Here is a 21107-nt window from a genome sequence, read left to right on the forward strand (position 1 = left end):
GCAAGATGGTTCTCTAAAGCTCTTCTGACTATGTTATTTTTTCATATCTAAGAAGAAAAATGTAGAGCACTTCCTATAGCTATTGTGGAAAAAGAGAGAATCTTTTGTCTCTCTGAGATACTCCTAGGAAATATATATCTGGGTCTCATTGACCCAATTTTTCAGGTATCTTGAACTGATCTTTGTAGCTGGGGGAATGGATTCTTGTGATCTGCTTGCATTAATCAGAGAGCAATTCTGGATCTCAGTATGAGCTGAATCTCATAAACTGTGCAATACTAAGAATGGGAGTGCGAGTTCCTCAAAGAAAAATCAGGATGTTTTAGTGTAAAGGAAAGAGATAGAACACTGAGAGGAAACAGTAGGCTTTTATTAAAGTTATAACATGTAAAGTGGACTGTTAGCTAAACTTCAAATGTTTTATTTAGATATACTTATTTTCCCTGGAAAATATCCTTTTCCCATAAACTGGTAGTTAAATATCATCTGAGGGAGAAACTGTTCTCGTGAAAGAAAATTAAGAATAGTCTACATAAAAATAACAAGAAGAAATACATTATTTTTTTTAAAGTTTGTAAGTTTAAAACTTACAAAAGTTAAGTATAAAAGTTAACCCAACTTTTATACTACATTTTGCCATTACAGCATTAGAAAGTTTATCCATTTTCAGATGAAGTGTCAAATGGACAGTATTCTCTAAAAGTAACACCTAGACAATTTCATTACCAGGTGGCCTCCAGCTGCCATTCTTGGTTCATTAAATGAGTATCCTTACATTTAATAGGATATGATCCTGATAAAGATCTATGTGGATAGCATACAATACACCTTAGATTTCCTATACACCAGTGATAACACCATTTTGCTAAAGAGTAAAGAAGTCATGTCAAAAATTTCTAAAAGATTTATGTTCTCTGTAAACCAAGCTCTTTATTTTTTTCTTAAGAATATATATTACTTGTATCATCATATTACATAGTTACAGCTTAAATAATTAAGTTTCTTATTTATCCCCAAAAGAATTGAGGATAATTCAGAATATTATATAGGAAAAATACCACATTGCTATCTATTTAGTGGTTTTAAAAATTTTTTCTGGCAATTTTGTTAAATGGTTTCATAATCCGAATTAAAATTGTGGTTTTAATCATTTAGATGCATCAGTAAAACTGTAAGGACTTCCAGTTTTTTCATTAGGTTCGAATCCTTGATCCAGATCTGGGTAGAAGTAGTCCCTAAGTAATTGGTAACAAAATTTTTCTTTTTATCTAATTAAATATAACATATAAACAAGTTTTTGTTCGGCACTGCTACTGTGAGGGTGCATGTGAGTTCCTTTTTTTCTTTTTTCTGTCTCTATTTTTCTCTATATCTTTCCCTGAATTTTTATCCTATATCCTCTCTTTCACTTTAATCAATGGTATATATATGCCATCATTATTTCTTATTAAACAACATTCATTTGTTTCTGAAAATATAAAGGTAGAGAATGGATAGATTTGTTTAAAATATAGTTCTCTCAACCAATACTTCTCTCAGATGGCAAGATATGAAAAGAGAAATGCATTCTATTTTGGAATTTTCTGACATTTTTATTTGCAGGGTGTGAAAGGTGTATTTTCCAGGACTTTTTTTACAGAACAAAATGAATCATATATAATCAAATTAAAAAATAGCTTAGCATTATATGCTAATCTGATCTACTGTTTGACTTTTACTCTTGGTGATAATAGAAAACAAATACAACAGAAAGATATTTACAAACAAGTTATCCTGACCCAATAAAATTCGCAATATATTTTGTTTCATTTTATGTTGTGACTGGCATTCTCATTCTGTATGGTTACTCTGTGCATTCTAATTTATATACTTCCACACGTATGTTGTAATTTGTGTTTAAGGAAGAATTTCCTAAATGCCGATGCATTATTCTATTTTGATAAAATAACAGATACAAACTTATTTTTTCCTCAGCTTCAATAAATATAACCTTCAGATACATTATTTGCATTTTAAATGAAAATTAAAATTTTTAAAAAATCAAGTTAATTTGAATTAAATGTTTGAAAGTAACCTAAGTTGCCAGCGCAATTTGTATTGTCTGTCTAGAATACACCTGGATTTGAATTTTAGGCTTGTAGATAAAAATACACAAATAACTATGTATTTTACCTAAAATTCAAGGAAATCTCTAAAGAGTTTGCTTGCACCCAGTGTCACTGCTTTCCCAATCACCAGGAAAATGAAATAAGCTGGTGCATTTCCTTACTATCAAGGTACTGAGAATATAGTCAATCAACTTAAAGGTGTCTGCGGGTGGTGGTAACAATTTAGAAATCTTTTCCCAGTGCAATCTCTGCCTCATTACTTTTTGTATTTTGTTTAACTCTGTGGGGCAAAAAAAGTTTTATTTCTCAAAAACAAAAGCTCTTCTTAAAACTATCAGGCATGCTCATGCACAGGTTTCACTACTTTTGAAAGTAGTCCAGTAAAAATAGAATGTGTTAATCAGTCGTTTAGTTCCAAGAGTGAATAAGTGAATACGGTTTTGCTAAAGAGCTAATGTACTAAAAAAAATTTTCAGTTCATTCTTTAACTATCTACACATTGAAATTGATAAAAGAATACCCTCAATATTATCTAGGATGGGTCATAAAATTTACAGCAAAGTAGGGCCACTCCTCCAGTTAAATATGAATCAGCTAAATACACTGGATACCAATTGGAACAAATAATTAAATATAAACATTTTCAGTCTTAGAGACAGTTTCAGAGATATCATGTAAAAAAACAGATTTGTCCTGTAAATCATTGTTGTCCTAACATTAACACAACTGAACTGGTATGGTAAGAGTCTGGTTTTTAAACCTAAGATGGCAACCCAAATATGAGTTAAGATTAAAATGTCTGATTTTATTAATAGTACTAGCTTTTAAGTAGTAGTTCAAAACCTCTGGACATTGAATATTTCTGACTAATTTTTGACCAATTTACTATAAATTTAGGCATACAATATGTAGCAAACTTTAAAAATATTGATTCATTCAATTTTTCTGAGATTATGTTCTTCAGATTATTTAGATGTCAAAATTCTTGTTATTTTTAAATTTTTAATTAAATTATGATATAAATACAGTAAAATGCACATAAGTATAAACCCAGAGAATTTTCAGAAACCCAACATATTACAGTAGCCAGCCTATGGAGCAAGGAATCTTGAGTTTTTAACACCAAATGAGACACCCAGACCCTTATCCATCACATCAGCCCTTGCCTCAGCAAAGGCACCATATTCCTGATTTGGAATAGCACAGCTCAACTTTGCCCGTTTTTATACTTAATATAAATGGAATCACTTAATATATATATATATATATATATACACACACACACACACACACACATATATATACACCGTATAGTATGTATACACACTATATATAAATATATATAGTATAGTATATATATACACTATATATAAATATATATATTTCAATATGGTTTCTTTTGTCCAATTTGATGTTTGAGAAATTTATTCTTATCATTCTGGATGGATAGTTCATTCCCTTTGCTTTATAGAATTCCATTGTGTAAATAGACCACAATTTTTTACTCTATCTTTGTGGACGAGAATTTGGTAGTTTCCACTTTTAGAGTGTTAAGAATAATGCTACTGTGAACATTCTTGTACATTTTTGTATATTTGTTGTTGCAAATATGCAAATATTTCTTTTGGGCTTCTATCTAGGAACGAAATTGCTGGGTCATAGGATATGACACATTTGCCTTTGGTAAATGTTGCCAAATATTTTTTCCAAAGAGAAAAAATATTAATTACACACACCCACCGTTATTATGTGAGAGTTCCAGTTGTTTTAAGTTTTCACTTATTTTCTCTGTCTCTCCTTCCTTCCCTCCCTCTCTCCTCTCCTTCTTTCCTTTTCTTGTTTTTTTTTTGTTTGTTTGTTTTTTTGTAATTTTAGCCACTCTGGTAGATGTGTAGTGATATCATATGACAGCTTTATGGTTTTATTTACCTTTTTCTGATGACTAATGCCATTGAACACTTTGTCATATGATTCTTATCATTTGAAGTTCCTCTTTTGCAAGGTGTTGAAATAGTTTGACCATTTCTTTATTGCTTTGTCTGTATTTTTCTTATTGATTAGAAGGAGTTCTGTATATATTCTCCATAGGAGTTCTTTGGTTGACAAATGTATTGCAAATATATTCTAATGGTGTCTTTTGATTATAGAAGTTTTAAATTTTGTTGTATTCAAATTTATTTTTTTGTCTTTTACATTTAGTATTGGAAATTCTGTTCGTAACATTTTTGCTTATTCAGGAAGATCTTCTCCTATGCTTTCCTCTCAAGCTTTTATATTTCTTTCTATCTTTTCGTATTTAGATCAGCAATGAATCTGGGATTGAATTTTCTGGTGTGATGAGCAAAGATTCATTTTCTTTATGCATAGACGTCCAAATGACCCAGTATTATGGAAAATACTGTTTTTTTCCTTTGCACTGCAGGGTCACCTTAAACGTAAATCAGAAGGCCATATATATGTAAATCTTTTTCTGGACACTCTTCTCTTCCATTGGTCAGTATGTCTATTCTTAATTTCCCACAATTTACAAGCTTTAAGTATCTAATAGTCTCCCAGATTCATTCTACTTAAGATTGTCTTGGCGATACTAAGTCTACTGTATTTCTATATAAACTCTAGAATCAGCTTGCCAATTTCTGGCATGGGGGGAGAATTATAAGACGTTTTATTAGAAATGTGTTGAATAGATTATTTTGGGAAGACTTGACATCTTTACATTTTGAGTCTTTTGATCCAAGAACATGATATGGTCCTCTACTTAGGTCTTCCATTTTTTTCCTCAGATATATTTTGTCTTTTTCAGTGTGTATATTTTTACATCTCTAAAAAGTGCTGTTTTGTTAGATTTATTTCAAGATATCTGATATTTTTGTGTTACTCTTGTAAATGGTATCACCTTTAACAATTTCATTTTAAATTTGTGGTATATGGCTGTACAAATTACTTTGTATGATCTTTTATGCTGTGAACTTGCTAAATTCACTTATTTATTCAAAATAGTTTATCTTTTGAATTTTCTATGTACAAAATCATATTATATTTGAATATGATAATTTTATTCTTCCTTTCCAATACTTATGCCTTTATTCCTTTTTTTCTTGCCTAACTACACTAACTAGAACTTTGTGTACATTTTTCAATAGAAGTGGTGAGAATGGACATTGGTATCTCATTCCTGCTCTAGGGGGGAAACTGTTCAAATCTTCACCATTATACATGAAGTTTTTGTAGAAATTGTTAAAATATGAGGGTTCCAGAATTCCAAATTTGTTCAAAGATTTTTTTAAAAATCATGAATAAGTGTTTTTTTTCCCTGAATTTTGTGAAATGTTCACATGATCCTATTCTATTTCTTGTTTGTGATGAAATCTGATAGATATTTTGAAACAAATTAATCTTGAATCTTGAATAAATCTTCCCTGATATTCAATTTGTTTGTTCTTTCATATATTAAATAAGCATGTTAAAATGTCACACTATGATTCTGTATGTGTTTTTTGTTCCTTTTAGTTCTGTCAATTTATCTTCATGGTTTTTGGGGCTCTGCTTTTAAGTATTGACCAAGACAGCCTGAACATACGCCACAGTTTCACTAAAGTTTAAACAGGTTTCTTCCCTGACTTCCCTTTTCTTTAGAGAACTTGCAATTGTAAAGCATTTCTTTGTCCCTTAAAGAAGTAAATCTTCTTCAAACAAGATAATGTCATTCTCAAGGATCTAGGAGTCATCTTTGACTTGGAATCATCAAAGGAAAAGGAGATAGTATGCTTTTCTCCCAGTCTCTGTGGAAAAGTAGGAGACCAACCTCAATAAGGCACAATTAGCAAATACAGATGGCCTAATCAGGTGGTCCACCCTCTACTAAAATACCAGTGGGTCAATAATGAAATCCAAGGGAAAATTAAAAAATACCTTGAGACAAATGACAATGAAAATAGAACCATACAAAATCTATGGGATGCAGCAGAAACAGTTCTTAGAGAGAAGTTCATAGCAATACAGGTCTTCCTCAAAAAACAAGAAAAATCTCAAATAAAAAATCTAACCTACCACCTGAAAGAATTAGAAAAAGAGGAACAAACAAAACTTAAAGTTAGCTGAAGGAAGGAAATACAAAAGGTCGGAGAGGAAATGAACAAAATAGAGATTAGAGAAACAATAGAAAAAATCAATAAAACCAAGAGTTGGGTCTTTGAAAGGGTAAACAAAATTGACAAACCTCTGGCCAGGCTCACCAAGAAGAAAAGAGGGAAGACCCAAATAAACAAAATAAGAAATGAAAGAGGAGAAGTTACAACTGATACTGCAGAAATGTCGACCATTCTCCCTGCTACTGTCCTCTGGTACTTTTCCATGAGCTAATCCCAAGTTTTAAAAATTCTCCTGTCCTTTGTATCAGAGGAGTTGAGTTCAATCTTCCTTCCCTATTGTAAGTCTCTATCCTTTATTACAAGAGTCTTTAGCAGTCTTACTTGCCCGTTTAACTGGTGTGGTGTAATTTTTATTTTGCAGTTCATATAAATTAATAATTATGATATTGATTCCTGTTGGATTGACTACTTTATTATTATGAAATATTTTTTAATCTCAATTAATGTATCTTGCTTTCAAATTTACCTTAGTATTTTTTGGCTAGTGTTTACTTTACATATTTCTCCACCATTCAACCTCAGTTTATCTATGTCTTTATCAGGTCTCTAGTAAACAGCAAATAGTCTTTTATTTATTTTTATTATTATTAATCACCAGTCCTACAATATTAGTCTTTTATTTAGACTATTTAGTGTAATAAGAAAATAGAATATTTAATATAATAACCATTACAGTGGAATTAATCTGACCCAACACATTTATTGTAAAGACAATCCAAACCTTCCTCTTTCCGCTGCATTGATCTATTTGACCCAGATGATTTTTCTCCTGTTTTCTACTTTATTTTCTTATTATGGAGTGATCAAATAATTTTTAACTTATTTTATTTTCTTGACTATAATTAAACATTCTTATTTTAGTAGATATTCCAGAGATTATATTATTCTTGATTTATTTCACTCTAATGCAAATTACATCTCTTAGCTCATCCTCAACAATGCCAGTACCTTGGGAGACTTTGAATATTAACACTTTCCATTCACCACCCATTATAACACTATTATCATATATTAGAATTCTACATATATTTTATGTTCACATCACCTCATAATTATTATTTTGTAAGGCTGATATTCACTTATATTTACTCGTGTATATTTGCCATGTCTAGAATTCCTCTTCCCCTCTACGTCTATATTTTCATGTAGCATTTCTTGTCTGAACACATCTTTATTTTCACCTTCATTTTTGAAACTCTTGTGGAACGTTACATAATTCTAGATTGACTGTTATTTTCTTTAGCACTTTATGTCAAAAATCTGTTTTTGTTTTTGTTTTGATAAGTCAGGCTCATTATGAGTCCAATGAAAGTAATGTCTTTTTTCTCTATGTTAGAAGAATTTTTTTCTGTCTTTTTTCCAACAGATTTACTATGATACACTTATCTGTGGTTTTCTTTGTATTAATCATTCTTTGTGTTTGCTGTGCTTTTTGAATCTGTAGGTTGAATTTGGAAGTTTTCAGTTGAAAAAAATTTCATGCATATCTCACATGCTTGCCATGCATCTATCCAATATTTCGTTGTTGCTTTTCTCACTGCTTCCATTTCTATCTATTCCATTAACCTCTCTTACTGTTCACTAATCCTGTTCCCCACTATGCCAAGACTCCTATGAAAACAAAATTTTGAGTTATTTATTTCAGATACTGCACTTTTATGTTTTAGAAGGTCCTTCAGTCCAGTTGTATAGATTCCAAATCTCTGGTGAACTTTTCAATATCTCCATCTACTTTATCCTTCCTTTCCTTTCATTTTTTGAGCATTTTAATAATAATTATCTGAAAATTGTTCCTATTAATTTCAATATCTGGTTCATCTTACATCTGTTACCTGGTTTCTTTTTGATATTAGCCATAAGGTCTTATCTGCTCACATATGTTGTAAATTAGAGTTTTATGTTCATCATAAATAAAAAAAAATTGCAGAGATTTTAGAAAATGTTTTCCTCCTCAAGACGTCACTCTCTTCATATGTAACAGACACTATAGGGAGTTGATCCTAAAAAAATCAGGATATGAGCTATATCAGTGTGGGGTTATATTTGTAGAGAACTCAGTCTGGCTCTGACTCTCCCCTGTTCTTAGGGTATGGCCCTGCAGAACTTTCAGTTAAGGACCTGGTGAGTGTTTGCTACTTCAGGCCTGTAACACTGCGGAAGACTCAATGCTATCATTCAGAGGTTTTCAGTTTCTCTCTTTAGGAACATCCGCCATTGGTTAAGGCAAATGTCTTAAAGAGAAGACTGGTCATATATTTAAAACTCCTAAGCCTCCAATTTTCTCACTTTAATCTACTATGACTGCCAAATTTTCTTCTGATTTCTCTGTCCTGGAATGCCAGCATTTTTCAGGGACTAGTCCTAGATTCTCAGCTTCTAACTCTGCCCTGAATTGATAAATATGCCCCAGGGGAAAGCAGTTATAGAAACACAGTGTCACTTCCTCATTCCCTTGGGGGTTTTCCATCCTTCCCTGTTTTATTTTCAAGCTCTTCCTTCTAGAGAGTTTTTATCTCTTAAGCACCTAAAGTCTGTGGTAAACTTCATTAAGTTTGAAAAGACTTTTGAATAGTTCTTTAGCATCCAGCACTATCTGAAATTCAGCATATATCTTGTGGTAAAACTGAACTTCTTTAGTCTCCATAATCGCTAGAAGTGTGTTGATTTTTCTTTCTCCCATCAGCCACTCTCTGCCTGGGGAAATGCAGAGCTCTCAGGCTCTGTTCTCAGAATTAAATAAATTAATGAATAAAATGAAAGAAAGAAACAGAAATAAAGAAAGGAAGGAAACAAGCTATGGATCCCACACATCTCACGCCATGAATTTTAGTCTATTTAGTTGTTGTTACTTTTATGATCTATTATGTCTTTAAAAATATAATTTTAAAAATTATTCAACTTTTTAGTTACTATCAATAGAAGTATTGGACTACTTCAATCTACTACATTTCACCTGGAAACAAAAAACCCAATGCTCATGTGGTGATTTTTAAAAATATAGTCTCAAGGCAAAATAATAGGGGGGGCAATCCTATGTGAGTTCCACAAATATGGGGTTTCTGAGATTCCCTGGTATAACACATTATACATTATCTAAAAGTGTTGCATTTCATGATTATTTTTAACATCAGATGGTTCTACTTGAATATAACATATTAGATTTCCAATACATTACTTATGAGTATTCTATTGGAAAAACAAAAGAAGAATTTGAGGTTAGAAATAAATGCATTTCAACAATGTCAAGGAGATATGACTTTTTGATTCCTAGACAGTTTTTGCTATTTGTATAGAGAGAAATATTACCCTAATAGAGGAGGATTATATATTATACACTATTTTGATCAAAATATATCTTAATAAAATCTAAATCTATTAACTCTTTCTAAATCTATTTACCTACCCTTTTACTTTATAATTTGGTGGTTCTACTACACAAAAAGATGAGGGTTTGTTGAAACCATCAATTGTGGTTTTTCTTGTCTGATGTTAGCTGTGGGCTTGTCATATATGGCTTTTATTATGTTGAAATATGTTCCTTCTATGCTTAAATTAAGTGTTTTTATTGTGAATGTATGTTAAATTTCATTATCATTTTTAAGTGTGCTTGGTTAAATGAATCACTGGAAAAATTATGACATTCAAACATATACATCTGATCTCAGGGCAGTTAAAACCTCTCCTGTCACTTTGAAAGTTAGCCATGTCCAACACTTTTGACTAAATGCTACATAATTACACTCACCACATTCTGGGGATTTTTATTATTCTATTATCATGAATGATTATATATGTTGTTATCAATATTTTTCATTTCATGTTGAGGCATTCTTAACCTTTTATTAAAGTGCACTGCTTTATGAAATGAAGGCCATTACAGGTTACACAGTCCATAAGTAACAATATTGAAAACACAATTATGCACTCATAAAAATTCAGAAATAACAAAAACAAACTGCACAAACATTAAGTCAAAACTAATCTGAATTTGGTTTAAAAAGAAGTAGTTGAGTGAAAGTGTATGTGCATGAGATTCACTTTAATGTAAAGAAAGTATAGAACATTCGCACTTTGGATCTTGCCTCACAAGTGAATCTCAGGGGCCATGCGAATAGTCCAGAGGGGTATCAGAGGTATTGGACTAAGAACGCCATCTGCCATATCAATAAACAAGAAACAAAGGCTGTTGTGGCCATCAGCCATCAGCCACCTCAGCCACTACAGCCACCCTGTCGTGAGCCCTGAGGGAACTCAGGGTGGAAACAAGATACCAGCTCTCAAGCTATCAGCCTCTGCAGCCACCCTTGTACGGTGCGCCCTGAGGAGGCTGAGGATGACAAAGCACAGGATAGGTTTCTATCACCAGGATGGCACCTAAAGCCAGGATAGCACCTCAGCTATCTGGCCCCAGATAGCTGAGGTGCATATCAAAGGAAAGAGTTCAATGAGCTTTGACTTTGCATTTTCCCATACCCAGAAAAGCACTAAATTCCTTAACTTGAGAAACCTGGTTTTCCTTAATTAACAGTATCTTTTGATACTGTTCCCACTACCTGGACTCTATATAGGAGTCTTCCAAAACTCCTATATATCCCGGCTTCTCCTTTACCTCTTTGGAGCCCTCCCTCAGAGCGATCTGAGAGTCCTGTCTCCTGGGCTTGAAGTGCTCAGAAAATCCGCCCAATAAAACATAAATACGTAATTCTCAACTTCTAGGTTGCACATTTTTTTTCAGTCAACAATTTAAATTCTTATATTGAGAAAGGCAGGGACTTTCTTCATTAAATGACTAATAAATCAGCTCAAGAGCAGGCTAGGTCCTAGTGCCAATAGTACATAGCAATACACAAAGTACCATATAGGCTTTCAGTAAAATACTGAATAACCGACAATGAAAGCAATACACGTGTCCATTTGAAAGAATAATAAGGATAAATTGAATAAAATCCTCCAAGTATGTAATAGTTTCTCCCAAAAGGGTAAAACAGTCTTCTCAATATGGCAATTTTTTTGGCAAAGTTTAGAAGTGTTAGATAAAATATATGTCTTACCTGATTCCTCAAAGTCGATGTTGTAGGATTTCCAGGTTTCAGTTATGCGAAGAAGATTCTCCTCCATGGCTTGAATGTCCATGGAGGGGCAGTTGCATTCTGGAAATCTGGGACCACACTGACACCAGCAGTCATTGTCCTTGCAGATAAACTCTCCCTCTGAATTGCAAGCAATGTAGCTCAGAGCTGCTTGTACAAAACGCTCCTGAAGGTAGTCTGGAAGGAGTACTTGCAGCCCTTAAAGAACAAACCAAAACAGTAAGTTTACTCTGATAAGGAAAAAAGCATAATACATATCTACATATTCACAAAAAGTCAAAATTTGAGTATATTGTTATGTATTTATGCATATTTTAAAACTATCATTAGAAAATTATCGAAGTCTGTAAAATTGCAAATATTTATAATTCTTTTTAATATATACTGACTCCATGAACTGCTCAAGAATCCTGGAAACGGACTTCCCTGGTGGTCCAGTGGTAAAGAATCTGCCTTCCAATGCAAGGAACGCAGGTTTAATCCTTGGTCCGGGAACTAAGATCCCACATGCCGTGGGGCAACTAAGCCTGCATGCCACAACTACTGAGTTTGCGGCCTCAACGAGAGAGCCCATGTGCTGCAAACTACAGAGCCCATGAGCTCTGGAGCCTGCACACTGCACTAGAGAGAGAAAACCCTCACGCCACAACTAGAGAGAAGCCTGCGCGCCACAGCGAAGAGCCAGCCCACAGTGAAAAGATCCCACACGCCTCAATGAAGACACCGCATGCCACAAATAAGACCCGAGCCACAACTAAGACCCGATGCAGCCAAAATAAATAAATAAATTAAATAAATTTAAAAAAAAAGAATCCTGAAAATTATAGAGGTGTTTAATATCTCAGACTATTTGATTTTGTTTTTTAAACTGATTTGATTGGCATTTGACTTAATTGATCAGAATATTTGGTTATTTTTATATAATGTAGATGGAACCTATCTTCCCATACTTTTGAAAAGAGATGTATGCATTTATTTTACACTACTTGATTTCAAATAGTTTTCAATATTTTCATATACCTTTAGCTCATGTTCTATCAGCTCACATCTACATAGACATCATAATACAAAGGGTTTGTGGCATCAGCAAAAGAGTTATGAAATATTGCTATAATGCTTATCTCATGCCACTAACAACACATAACTTTATATGAGTTTATTTTTCATATGATCACTTAGATTGACTACAGGGAAACTATTAGACTGATTTAATTATTTCACAGTTTATTTCCTTGTCATGTATTGAGACAGCCTTAGTGATACAGTTTATTTCTTTTCTACAAGCAAGTTTAGTAAATTTGCTAACTCTTAAGAAAATATAAAAAATGAAAGTAAGGCTATAAAATTAACATTTGGAGATCTCTACTAGTTTTATATTTTAGCATTTCTTGCTATGGAGAAAAATCTAATCAAAAGGGTAAATATTCAATATAATAAAATAAACATAAAAGTAAGGGAAAACTTAGTCAATACCTAATTGCTATTTACTACAAAATTTGATTTTTACAACTTTTATATGTCTCCTTTCTAACAAAAACAAAAAACACAATTTTTTGATACAACCATCATCTATGAGATTAATTCAACTAAAATCGTGAATTAGCATTTAGGAAAAAATTCTACTTTGTAAATATCTTGACAATTATACCTATCTCATTCTTTCAGATTAATTCTCCCATAGGTGGGTCAGGAAAAGTACTTTTAGCACTTACATATTTACTTTATTATTCATTTTAATTTTACCTCAAATAAATAACATTTATGGAATGCCTTCCATTTGGAAGAGACGTTCTAGCGAAAGTACAAGTATGAAGATGACCGAAACATATCCCTGCCCTAAAGGTACTTGCAATACACTTAGGAAAAAATAAAAGAAGTAATATAATATGTAATATTAGAAGTATGTAATAATATTATACAATAGTACTTAATAACTACTAGAGTTGGGTTACAGATATTTCACTAGGTATGATTAATTGTTCCATAAAAAAGGTAGACTGGAACAGTATTTGACACGTGGATATGCTTCAACATTAAGAGAGGTTTTTTTGTGGCATAGGATAATACATTAACAACATCACACACAAATGAACTGTGGAATATATTTTTTAAAATAGCAACTAGCAGTATTGTTTTAATACATATACAGTATAAGAATGCAATGAGTGAGTTGCTTAGAAAAATAAATCTAGAGTAATGTTATTGGGGTTCCCATAACAGGGTGAAGTATATGGAATTAATTCATTTGTATTTAAATGATGTTTAACAATGAAGGTACTCTGAGTGGTACATTATTTCGATATAGAAGATATAAAGAAAAAAGATCAGTTTAGACGGAAGACTAAAAAATATCTAAACTAAGGAAATGGTGATCAAAAGGCAGTTTAGGAGACAGGAGAAGAGGAGTTAGAATCTACTAGACACTACTTTATTTGATGTAAGGCAGGTGAAATATGTCAAATGACCTGAAGGAATAAAATGATAAAGCTAGAAATATTCTTAAATGATTAGTCCTGTGGGTCACCAAATTACTGTATAGTTGAGAAATATCTAGTGATTGCTTCTGACAATTCTGCCATTCAGTGTTAAAAACAAAGTCAGAGTCTCTGTTAATACGACTCAGGAGTCCAAATATACTTATTTTAATATTGCATGTTTTAACATCTCAGGTAACTGTAAGTCTATGGACCAGATATATGGAACCCGCTGATTATGTCAACCTTAATTTTATAAAAAAGCACCCCCCAAAACAAAAAGAAATTCGAAGAATTTATGTTACATTTAAAATGTCATAAACAAAGTCATAATTATCATAATTTTCAGTCTGTAAAAATGATAGTGCCTTTGCAGAAATAGAGAAGGCTGGAAAAGTAATTTGAGGAGGAATGATTGGTGGCAAGAAACGATGAGTTCAGTTTTAGACATGCAAGGATTTCTGCTGTATTATCTGTCTTATCTATCTATCTATCTATATCTATCATCTATGCATTTATCTATCTCTAAAGAAAGGAAACTGACATTCTGTAAAACCCACACTAAAAATAACAAAGATTTTTTGGAAAAGAGCTCTACAGACAGACCACTCAAAATTTTATAATTTTATAACTAGACCACTAACGTAAACAATAACTGATACCTAGAGAGAAAACTTGAACTGCCTTGGTAGACAACTCAGAGGGACTGGGGGCTGTCCTATAGACCATTTTTTTTTTTTTAGGTACAGAAACAATAGAGTACAAAATATTGATAAATGAATTGATAGAGCTAGACTTTATGGGGTTTTTTTGCTAGAAATATAAATTAATATAAATTATTTCAATATAAATTATTTGCCTTCCTTTAAATTTTATATGTGTAAAGCTTTGAGAAAATTTGCTCCAACATATCAATAAACAATAGGAAAGAAAAAATATTTTTAAGCAATATCATCAGATTTTTATTACAAGCAAAAGATAATTGTATGGTGTCCCATCTTTAAAAGTTACATTAAATCTTCTATTTGATAATAATGCCATCCTTTGCCAATTTTGATGAAATAAAACATTAGGAACTAACTGATCCGGAAAAGCATTTGTTACCTAGTCATATGGATCATTCACTTTCTGGGAACTTTCCTAAAAAGTTACTGCCAAGATTTTATAACTTTTAATTACTACTGTTACCCTTTCACTCAAATGTACCTTGCTTGATATGTTAAATTCATAAGGGGTTGAGGAAATTGGAATATCGTTAATTTCAATATGTATTTGCTCACACTTCTTATGAATTACTTTTTGTCATATGTTTTAAATATGTTTTATTAACAATTTGGAGTTGTAGATATGGATATTTCAGTTTTGTTTTTTTTTTAATGTCTGTTCTGTACCCTAATTGGCAAAGCCAGACAGACAAGCAGGTAAATCCAGCTTACTCACTGCCAGAAAACATTTCATTTCATTTGTTTTCAGTCAAAATCAGTGTGTTAATGTGTAATGCATCTCTCTGACATCTCATTTATGAATGTCAATTCCAATGTTAAGTCATGGAATTCTTTCTGAATTTGTTGCCTAATGCTGTAGCTTCAATAATTCTTACTGATGCTTTCTTTGCTCTGATAAAATTCTACTTCAGGAGTAATTCTTCTTTTTCTACAAGAGTAGAGTTTTGGAAGAAGAAGGTCAATACTGAAAAACTCTTATAATTCTAGATTCCTCTCAATAATAGAGGTGAATTCAGAAGATCTCCAAATGGGTCAAACACTGATTCTAATGTTTCACCTTGTGCTTACAAACAAAACAGGAGACACTAACTCTTTCTTTCTCTCTCTCTTTCTTTCTCTCTCTGTATGTATATATATATATATATATATATATATATATATATATATATATATATATATATATATATACACACACACATATACATATATATACACATATATATGTATATATATATACACACACATATATATGTATATATATATATACGCACACACACACAATATGTCATCTATGTCTATATCCATCTATCCATAAAACCAACCAACTTACTATATAACTATATAACTAACTATGAAAGACACAAAGACCTCTGGTGGTACCTTAATAAAAGATTCTTCAGAGACACAAGTTTTTCCAATTGCCACATATAGTGATCCAGAGTTTTTTATACCCTTTAAAGAAATGTACATTGGTAAGTTTATTCCAGAATTTGTGAGTGCTTTGCATTCTTTTTCAAAGTGGAGAAAAGCTACTTTTAAAGGTAGATTGAAAGGTGAATCAACCTGATACTTGTACTGTAAGTACAGATGAAATTTAAGAAAGAGTACAAGGGGAATTGAGGGTCTCAACATTGATCTCCTAATGTTATGTTTGGAAGGATCTTTGTTCATTGGGGTACAAATACAGTTGCAATAGACAACTGAAAATATAGGCCTAGCCGATAAAAAAGGTGAAAGAGATGCAGATTTCTGCCTTACAAAAATTGAGGAGAGTAGAAATAGTAGTTATATAAGGAGTATTGATTCATTTATTCCTTGTGTTAATTTTTCTTCAAAGAAGATTGGAGGATGAAGTTTTGTGTTTATAATATAATATTTTTAAAACTGAATACAGTGATTCACAAAGAGTAAAAATCAATAAATAGTGTTAATAAATAAAATTTAATAATAAATTAATTGAAATAAACATTTGATATAAACATTCTTTCTCTTTTTCTATTAAAGTTAATACTCTGATGGAAAGTTAATACACACATTTAAAAAGGAATGACTAGTAGAGAATTACAAGTAATATTGATAGATTGGGTTTCTATTTAAATTAGAGAAAATATCTCAATAACTGTAAATCTAAAATTGACAATGATAAATTGGATAGCATTTAAAGTTTAAAAATGTTAAGTGCTTTCTTTGTGATTTTTATACAATTTAAAATGAATGAAATTCATTTATTATTTAGGGTAAATTTAAATAGCCTGATGCCATTACATTTTTTAGATGGAAAAGTTGAGGAAAAATGGCATATTTCTGAAACTTTTAAGCATTTTTATGTAAAACTGAATAATGTAAATACAGATCTAACCTCTGCAATTAAAAAAGGTAGACTAGAAAGAACAACTCAGAACTACCCCTTTGATCAGTCAACTTAATTTAGATGATCTGTCATCACAAAGACATTTCTGAACTTATTCAACTAGTACGTGTTTAAACATGTGGATTCATAACCTTTCCCTGCCTGTATGAATGAGTGATATACACATCCTTATAACCAGTTAGGATAATATGTATTTGTTAAAGTTATTATTTTAAAAAGTCCTCTATTGAATTATCTCACAAAATACAGTAACAGAAAGAAGATGATAAATTACCTTTATCACATAATGTATCTCTATAAATGAAATAATGCAAGTATAAGTATTTTGTTAATATATTCTTAAGTATATTTCTGTTTGTCAGAAGAGAAATGAAGCCTTAATTATCATATTAGGTTATATTTAAAATGTCAAATGTTCACATCACAGTATGCATAAATATGGTTACGATTTTTATCAGGATCTATAAGGAAGAAGTCAAAGCTCGGAAGACCTATGGAAAAACTGCTACTTACTGAGACAATGGTTACTGTATGGAAGAAAAATATTATCACAATACATTTTCAATTGTTATTGATTACTTAATTTAAGAAGTAAAGTGAATTTTGACATTCCCTTCATCTGGTCTAGAATGTTCATATCAGTTAAAAATTAGGAGATTAGCCTTTTATGAGAACTCTAAAAGCCTAGTACTGCACATACAGCTTGAAAGAAAGAAACAAAGAAAGAAACAACCAAACAAAGAGAGAGAGAGAGAGAGGGAGGGAGGGAGGGAGGGAGGGAGGAAGAAGGAAGGAAGAGAGAAGAAAGAAATCATAACTGGATAACTGTCATGCAGGCTCATAGAGAATTAATGAAATTTCACCTACATACCTTGCAACTGAATCTTATTCTCAGGACTCTGAACCAGAACAGAACTGACAGAATCTAGGTTGTCATAGTTACTGCAGCCAAGAGGACCCGTCCGTGTTTCTGTTACCTAAAGAACAAAACATCAACTTTATTTTATATACCAGACTTTACCGTGTTCTTTCCATTCAATGTAGTTGTCACACACTGCTATTATACATCTGACAGTAAACATCACTAAAAGGTCTAGGATCTGATACACACCAACAGTACACCTAAGCACAGAGGAGACAAATGACGCCCTTTATCTTCAATTCCATTTCCTTCTCTTTGGCCAGTCATCCATCTTCAGAGAAAATAATGGAAGCCCTCTTTGGTCAACAACATCCTTGATATAAGCTCACTGATTTTACCCAAGATAAGACAGAGCACGCTTTTAGGTAGAGAGCAAGTTTGACTCATATGAGAATTATTTTTTGTTTGTTTATCTTTCCTCAATAAATCAAAACCATTTACCAGGCTACGGTCTAAAGACTGATATTATTATTGTATTCTTCTACTTAAAAATCTATAATTTCCCATTCTTTTATGGTGGTATCAATGTCTAAACTCTTCTGCTTGGCTTCTATCTGCCCCACTTCTCCCAGCAGGCAGGCGATCTTGCTGTCCAGTTGGACTTTGTTAATTCTATGCCTTTGCTTATACAACATCCTTCACCTTATCCCACCTTTCTCCTTTTGGACTAACTGGTTTTCTCTATCCTCAAGATCAACGTCATGTTCAAACACCCACACAAAGTAGTTCCTAATGATTCCCACTTGCATTACTTCACCATTTCTATAAAGTTATGGTTTGCAGGGCCCAACCTTAGCACCTAATTATGGAATCACATATTGAAGAGTAATTTTTTTCCCATGGGTGTCTTGGATGGATGGTGTCAGGAGATGAGGAGGCATTTAATCAATTATGTCAGACTGGAAATTTGTCCTGAGGATATTTTGTTTTAAAACCAAACATTTTAAAGCAGAGGAGTACTGGAATCATTTTTGTGTTTTAAAAAGATATTCACAACAACCAGAATGGTTTGCAAAACATCATTCAGCTCATTTTATTTCACAGTTCACAGCCACATAATGGCTTCCCATCTAGCTCAGGGTAAAAGCCAGAGCCCTTTTCCATGGCTAAAAAGATGCCCTATTTTCCAGCTGCCTGTTACCTCTCTGAACTCATCTCTCTTCCACTTTTCCTCATTTACTCCACTCCAAGAACACTGGCTTCTTTGCTGTTCCCCAAACACATGCTAGGTATCCTCCTGCTTCATGATTTTTGACTTGCTGTTCCCGAACCTGGAATGTTCTTCCTCGAAATATTTCTAAGCTCACTCGTTCATTTTCTTCAAGTTTTTGTTCAAATGTCTCTCTCTCTGGACTTCTTGGACTAACCTATTTTAAATGAATATACCTTCCCATATTTCCCTCTTCCAACCATTATTTCCTTTGCTCTTTACATTGTTCTATCTTTTCCACAGAGGTTTTCAGCTTCTAACATGCTGTATAATTTACTCACTTAACATGATTATGGTCAACACCTCTTATTAGAATGCAAGCTCCACAAGTGCAGAGAATATTGCCTATTTGTTTACTGAAGTATTCACGGAACATATTATGTTCTGGTATAAGCTCATAGGTATTAATATTAAGACAAAGAGAAGCGGAGAGTGTGAGGGGAAAACCAAACCAAGGAAGATGTTAAGGCCTTTATCAAGATGATGAAGGTCTGAATGGAGCAGTGGCAATGTGATTTATCTGAAGAAGATGGATTTTGAAAAACAATTAGAATAGGCAAGATTATGAAACATTGAAAATGTACATGATGGGAGGAGGGAAATTCAACAGAAGTTTCTAGCATAAGTGATAACATTAAGATATGAGGCAAAGAAGCTCCACTGTGAAGAGAATGTAAGGAAGCCTGGTTTCGATTGTTTTGACTCTGAGTTGAATAACACTCTTAGTTGGAAACATCCAGTAGAAGAAGTGACAATGTAGATATATTTCTTAGAAGTTACGTCGAAGATGGGATTACTATTTTAGGAATCAAAAACTTATAGGTGATAGTCAAAGATAGGGCGATGGACATTTTAGCTCAGGTGCATGGAGGGAATGCATAATTGTATCATGACAACTCTACCACATTTTCTAAACAACGAGTTCGTTAGAATAACCGAGATTGGCTATGAGCACACAGCAACAATTGGGAATGTGATTTACTCTTTCTCTAACACCACACTGACTGTGTAGTCCTCTACTGCTGTTCTCCAGTGGTGACACAGAATATCCCTTATTTTGTTCAGGAAAATAATTTCTGATGTTGATATGTGTCACATACATGCATGTGCATGTATACGTGTATATGGTTAATATTAAATATAAATGATTAATCACAAATGAGTAAAAGGAAGATTAAGGTACCAAAGGAAATATTTAGAATTTAAGATCATTTAAATCTTCATCTTGTCCTATCAAGTAGCTTAACTATTTTCCCCCAACACACACAAATGTATACACACCACATTAATATAAAGAAATTCCAATGTTTGTCGTTTTTAAGGAAGTTTTCTAAATAAAAGTGGCTTAAAGCACATACTCATTGACATAAGAGATCTTAGAAATTGGTATGCAATCTCCTGAACACTTAACCGTTGAAAGAGGATACGTAGTATTATTTTATCTCATTACAGACAGTCCCTTATATTCAGTTACTGTGTTCTTGAGAATAAATTCAGGAGATGTAAATAACAGTCTTATAAACTTAGAGGTTTGAATATCTCTATCTACCTCTATAACTATAGATCATTTTATTCCCTTACCTTTCACAGCATACAATAATAAAATATAGTATACCCTACTGATGACTTAATTTTGTTCTTTACCATTCACAGCTGACTTCACTGATCATTGTCTGATTTAATATAAAAATTCACAAACTCTAGCACATTCAATGATGCAAATCCATTTTTCCAATTGTATTATATTTTAAGAACCTTACATGTCAGCATTAATAAATGTGCCAATACTTATTTTATATGTTCAATACTAGTGAAAGGAATAAAAATGAAAAGAAAGTAATAAAAACTAGCTTATTGTACAAACAGTTCTATAGAGATGTTAACTCTACCAAAAAATGAATTGTGTAGTTGTGCCACAAAGAGCTTGAACTTTTGTTCATCAGCTGATGGATGAACATCTGATTTTGGAGTCTCCATGTATAATGTAACAAAGGAAGAGTTATTCAATAGCTAAACTTAAAAATGATTAAGGGCTTCACTGGTGGTGCAGTGGTTG

General features: G+C 32.3%; 1 protein-coding gene across 1 annotated transcript in view; it reads right to left on the reverse strand.

Moving 5' to 3' along the window:
* Positions 1-21107, reverse strand: part of BRINP3 (BMP/retinoic acid inducible neural specific 3) — a 415997-nt gene that overhangs the window by 133614 nt on the left and 261276 nt on the right. The window contains exons 5-6 of the mRNA XM_060011102.1: positions 17791-17896; positions 11311-11547 (exon numbers count right to left, since the gene is read on the reverse strand). Of these exons, the coding sequence (XP_059867085.1) occupies positions 11311-11547; positions 17791-17896 (343 nt within the window). The remainder of the gene's footprint in view (positions 1-11310; positions 11548-17790; positions 17897-21107) is intronic.

Source organism: Delphinus delphis, chromosome 1 (assembly GCF_949987515.2).
Source record: "Delphinus delphis chromosome 1, mDelDel1.2, whole genome shotgun sequence".
NCBI lineage: Eukaryota > Metazoa > Chordata > Mammalia > Artiodactyla > Delphinidae > Delphinus > Delphinus delphis.